Genomic DNA, 6283 nt, shown 5'->3' with positions numbered 1-6283 from the left:
GTGTGCAAGTGTGCACTGGTATCTATGCACATGCTTAATTACAGTCACTATAATAGTAACTTGGCAGTAGTTATTGAGTCAAAAAATTTAAAGCAAAAACTAGAGGTCTGATACTGATTTTAAACAACATATGAATACATCCATCATATAATAAATTTCATTTGCAAATTTTTGATGATTTTGAGATATATAAGAATATAATATTTAGGATAATAATGATAATAACACTAAACAACTATAGCTATAGGGACCAAACTGTTATTAAAGATCAAATGTGTGATCAACAGCATGTTTCTTTAAATAGGAACCTTCCATGCTTTTTGGAAGTGAAATCTTTGAGATCACCAAAGTCCAAGTCTCTGGCAGTGTCATTTTCAATAGACAACATAGCCAAGTTATTTAACCACTCTTGCAGCATTGTTATTCTCAGCTGGGTGTTTATAATTTTAGCTTGGAAAAGCTTCTTTCACTTGATGCAACAGTCACCAGAAAAATCCGAGGTGCAATCTAAGAATTGGAAAAGTTTGTTGACTGTGTCTTGATGGAAAGAAAATGTAACATTTTAAGAGGCTCTCTGTTGAGTGAATCAGGAAGGATAGATTTCAAAGCTTTCATCTCTTCAGCAAGCTTATAGCTATCAATGTCACAATCTTGGCCATCTGTGAGCACTTTCTCTAGTTCAATGTGACATTTTTTTCTCCTCCAGGTTCTGTAACTTCTGAAATTTGTATATATTCCAAATATCTTGTGGTATGTTCTCAGTTGTTTATATCTGCTGTTAATAGCTGTGTACAATACCCTATTGAAGCAGTTTACATGAAGAGTCTACTGTGCATCTGTGACAGGTTCACTGTCAGCTTCGTAGGCAAACATATTTTTCCTTCTTTGTAATTTAGGGCCTTTGAAAACTGGATCTGTCTGCAGATCATTTGAAATTTCTCTTGCTTCAATCAGTAAACTTTCGAAGCTACTTTCTCAGTATTTTTTTTACCAATAGCACATGCTATCCAAACTTTAGATTACACTTGCTAAGTTTACAGAGTTACTTTGTAGTTCTTTGCTGACATAGTTAACATGGAATAAAATGCTACACAAAACAATGACAGCAACAAAGAACTTGAAATTCTTCAGTTCTTTGCACAGAGATTGTGCTTCACAGCAAGCTTGGGGATCATTTGTTGTCTCTACAATTTTGAACAATGCATCAGAAAACTGCATTCTAGTACCTGATAGTTTTAACACTTTCAACATAGCATTCCCAACATGTTTCACTCAGAGATTCTCTAGACAGATGCTTCACAGACTCGCAAAAGATAGCCCATCTTTGTGTTGAGGCTAAAAACAAGACATACAAATGTTGAACTATGCCAAAAAATGTCATTGTTTCTGAAAGTTTTTGCTAAGTCAACAAGCAGTAGATTGTAACTGTGATGTGCAAATAGAGTGAAAAATGCTCTTGGATGTATTTCCAGAAGTTGTGCTTTTACACCTGATATGTGCCCTTTTATATTAGTATCAGTGTAATAGCTTTGGCCACTGATGTTAACAAAGTCTAATCCCAGCTCTTTAAGCTTGTATAAGAAGACTTCAAGAAGATTTTTATCTGTGCTTTCCTTCACCTCCACAAAATTTATGAAATGCTAGTAAATTCCAGGAGAAACATCAGATGAACAATCTAAGACATAATAATTTGATAATAATGAATAGTGAATGGCATCTATTCATTATGGCTGAGGTCTGGTCTACAGTCTAACAACAGAATAATATTTAACAGATTTTATTCTGTGTACAATGGTTGTTTCCACCTTATTGCTGTCAGGTTTTGTAAGGCCAGATTCTTTAAAGTAGTTGTCTGTGACTTGTTAGTGATAAATTTATATATATATATAAATTCATATATATATATATAAATGTTCGTTACACTGTTGGTTACCACAGTTGTATCCAGAGCTTTAAATAAGTGTCTATTTTTTGGTCACGGTTCACATAAACTGGTTCAGTTACTTTAGAACCCAATTGACAAGATGAATTGTTTCTCTCTGTTAATACAATACAATCTGTTATAATTTCACTTTAAAAATTGCCACTATACACTCTTTATTGCTAAACTCACAATCATGCAGTCTGGAATTATAACTAAATAATGATTTTTCAACACTTATTTATACCTTGACAGAAGTCTAGAACATTCCACACAATACTAGATATTCTGGTGAAATAATACTCAATTAAACCATGGAAGAAATTCTGCCAATACTCACCTGTACTGAGTACCAGAACTTATTTTTTAAGGCAGTACTAGTACTGGTACTTAGTTGAGCTGCTTTTTTGGATGTGCATGCATTCCATTGTTCTGGCAGAAACCATTTATTCATTGACACTCAAATTGCTGTTCTTTTTTTATGTTTACATGTGGTTGTTTTTCTTTTTCAAAACCAGGTCCAATTCACTCTGCTGAGTACCACTACTTTTATTTTGAAAATTTCACCCCTGAATTTAACCAAGGAAAAACTCAGAAAGTTCTAGCAACATGATGTAATTATCTCACTATTGTAAACCATCGCTAATTCATAACAATTGAACCACATAACGTATTATTTTTAAACAGTTATTTAAAAAGCTTACCATAAAATATCACTTGTAAAAATAACTAATTGTGACACCTGCATTATATAAGCTAACTAAATCATAAGATCACATTAAACTTGAACTGAAATAGTCATGTACATCTTACAATTGCTCATAAGAGAAATCAGCTCATTCTGTATTCTCTTTCCCAAGTAGTGGTCATGAATTTCTTCATCTTTCACTCTTCTCATTGTTGGCTCAAATTTTGTTATCAACTGTACAATTCCCAGAAAGTTTTCATTGTGTTTTTGGCAGGCACAGTTTGTCAACTAAACTATAAAAAGCATTTTTTACTCAGCCAGAAACCGTATGATAGCTAGGAAATGTTCAAAGACATTTCAACAGTGAACTCTTTCATTGTTGATTAGTTGTAGGCTTAGCTTATCTACAGTGCATCCTTTGTTGAGTCTTTGTTTAAGTTCAAACCATTGCAAGGTAGCTGTCATGTGTCCATTTGACTTTTCATATTTAGACATATGTGCACTAGTACTTACCCAATCACAGAATCTACCTTATATGAAAGCTATGCTACAGTTACCAAAGAGCTTGCAGCAGAAACAAAATATATAATCCTTTGATGTGGAGTACACGGGCCATTGATGACTTACAACTTTTCCATTTGCTGGCTTTCGTTTGTAGTAGGTTTTTGAAAACTTTTGTCCTGTGTGATCCTTTAGAAAGTCATTCTTTTAAATTTTCCATGGACCTTTTCTTACTAAGAAATCACAATTAGTCATGCTTATATGTTCTGGCCAAAATATGGGATCTTCAAAATTAGGGTTGCATATGTCGTCATTTATTTTATGATCAGGATGTTGATTTTGCCTACTAGTAGTTGCATGATGAAGCTCTTTGTGTTCACATTTCTCTTTCTCTAAGACTATAAGATCAGCTACAGTACCAGTATTTCCATTATTTTTGTCAAAATTCTCATCATAATTAAATAACTTATTTGTCACTTGAGTCTGCCAACAATATTCTCATTTATACTTTTATCATGGTATAAAGCATCTGTGTGTTCTGACTGAACCTTCTTAAGAACAAACTTTTCAGTGGTTCTACTCTGCTTTTTAGCCTCTGTTTCTTTAGCAATCTTAATAGTTCTTTTCTTGCTGCCACTCTGATATCTTTGACCAGTGTCTCATATTTTTTGGGGCATTTTTTCTACAACTAATATACATTTTAATGTTAAACATTATTATACACTTCAGATATACTGAGCAAAATGTAAGTACCAGAACTGAGAAAATAGGCTTTTTTTTTCAGATTGATCTCACAACATTTTTAAAACTTACAAGCAAAGATCTGCAGAACTTGAATATTCCTCTTGTTCCCAGGCAAAAGATGCTATCAGCAATTTCAAGTAAGTTTCTAAGTGCATAACATGTTGATAATTATTTGTATTACAAATTTTTATGATTTTGAAATTTTACTTTGATAATCACTTTTTTTATCTTTTTTATGTGAAGAAAACTTCATATTTCAAATAGTTATATGTTAAAAACTATTGTTGTAGGGAGACTAAACTTTTCCAAAGGTTCACTTAAGAAACAGCTAGCAGTTTCATTCAAGAAAGTTTGGGATTTTTTCATAAATAATCCTTAACATTAAACATTTAAATATAACATGTTTTAGTTTGAAAAAACATTTTATACTGTAATCCATGAATGTATATATAGGCATTCCTTTTTCTAAACACTGGATTACAAACTTATTTTTATATGTTTCTCTACCTGTGGGGCTCATATATTGGATCATGTTTAGTACTTTTGTGTTTTAAATTTGTCTATTACAACACTCAATGTAAAAAAAATAAAACAAAACCTTATCCCAAACATTGAGTGATATCACTCATATGTAAAATACATAGAGGGATTTGATCCAACAGTAATAAGTGGGATTAGTTGTAGTATTGAGGTTATTTTGTCTTACAATTTGTTGTGTCACTGATATGTTATAAAAGACCTTGTAACCAATGTTCACAGATTCACAAACAATTCTGCACGTAAACAGTTTAGAAAAATGTGTTTGAAAAGAAGCAGTGTTGAGTTGGGGTGGTCAATAATTCTAGGGTTGAGGATATTATGTAAATATCTTGTTTCTAGTTGTAAATGTAATTTGCTTATTTTTTTGCTATTATTTTCTTTTTATGTGTATTCATGTAGTTTTTTTTATATTTGTATATTTTCCATTTTTTGTTTATTATTTTACTGCTTGTAGATTTCTTTAAGTTTTTATTTTGTTGTGTCTGAAGCATATTACATAAACCAAATTTTTTGATACAATGTAAACAAAATGATAAAAACCAGATGTGTTAGGAAAACTTTATAGTGATTCTTTTTCTTCTACCATTCATCAAAATATCTAGAAAAAGGGTAAGTGACAAAAATTTTATTTCACAAGGTAAAGTGTTATAGAACATTTAAATTTAGCATATTTAAACAAAATTTTAGCATGTTCAGTATATGTATATATAAGTATGTATATCTATTTTTTATTCAGTCTTAAGCAAACAAGAGGCTATTCAAAAAATGGACTTGACTGGAGCTCAAAGTTATGAAAATAATTGTAAAACCAAATGGTACAATGAACATTCATAAGTTAAGCCACATCCATAGTAAAGAACTTGCATGTATTATTCTGTAATACTCTAACTGTTCTATTTGAAGAATCTGGTACTAGGATTATTTATGAACTGTTTGACTGAGAAATACATATGAATGAGATACTGTTAAAGGTTTTAATTAGATATATTCTTAAAATTTATTCATGGTTTTAATATATTTTGAAAGCATTTATTTTTCTCGAATCATCCCAGTTTTTTATATATAAATATATATTTATTTTTATCAGTTCAATATAAAAAAAAACTTACTGCAATACTTTCATATCCAATTTATTGACTGTAATGTAATGAGCTAAGATGTTTAATTTTAAATATTTTTTTGATAAGATTTTTAGGCAAAACATAAACTATAATACAAAACGTTTTTAGAAATTAAGAAATCTAATAAGCAAGGAAGGATTATATATAAGTTTGCATCTGTGGATGCAAGTAACAAAATGTTATATATTTCAGTTCCAAATCACAAACTGGTTGAATTGTCCTTCCTATTGTTCATTGAAATGAAACTTTCCATTTTATTTGAAAATCATGCATATATGATGGTTTGTTTTCAAAATTATCACTATATATATAATAATATAATGTTAAAGTACCTAAAAAATTAATGTACTCATACTTAAATCTGTTAGGATCTTCTGTATTAAATTAAGTATCATTTCATGAGCTAGTCTAGTTAAATCTCTTTTTATTACTTGATTTTTAAAAACTTAATTTCAAATTGCTCATAAACTCACAAAATATTGCTAAAAAAATCGTAAAATATTGAAAATTGTAAAATTGAAACAGTAAACCTTATAAAAAACTTTTAAATGCCATATTATTTTTAGCATTGCCTAATAAGATATTTACTTTGAAATAACTGCCACTTACTAAGGTAAATGGTTTGATGTCGATTTCAATATTTTCATCAACTTTCCACATTATAGTCAGGACATCTGTGGTATTTTATGTATGTGTAAACCATCTTGTATGTCAGTATTTGTCTTACACATTAATCGTGGGTATAGATGTTATTATAGTCAGGACATC

At 30.3% G+C, this 6283-nt stretch overlaps 1 protein-coding gene across 3 annotated transcripts in view; it reads left to right on the top strand.

The window, feature by feature from the left end:
* LOC106465530 (protein bicaudal C homolog 1-B-like) overlaps positions 1-5440 on the top strand; it is a 49790-nt gene extending 44350 nt beyond the window's left edge. For all 3 annotated transcript variants that reach the window (XM_022393440.1, XM_013925755.2, XM_022393441.1), the window contains 2 exons: positions 3895-3991; positions 5131-5440. In XM_022393440.1, coding sequence (XP_022249148.1) covers positions 3895-3991; positions 5131-5228 — 195 coding nt within the window. In that variant the 3' untranslated portion in view covers positions 5229-5440. The remainder of the gene's footprint in view (positions 1-3894; positions 3992-5130) is intronic.
* Positions 5441-6283: the final 843 nt, after the last annotated feature.

The sequence above is a fragment of the Limulus polyphemus genome, unplaced genomic scaffold, assembly GCF_000517525.1.
Source record: "Limulus polyphemus unplaced genomic scaffold, Limulus_polyphemus-2.1.2 Scaffold1972, whole genome shotgun sequence".
In the NCBI taxonomy this organism is placed as follows: domain Eukaryota; kingdom Metazoa; phylum Arthropoda; class Merostomata; order Xiphosura; family Limulidae; genus Limulus; species Limulus polyphemus.
This window is presented reverse-complemented; position numbering and strand designations above follow the sequence as displayed.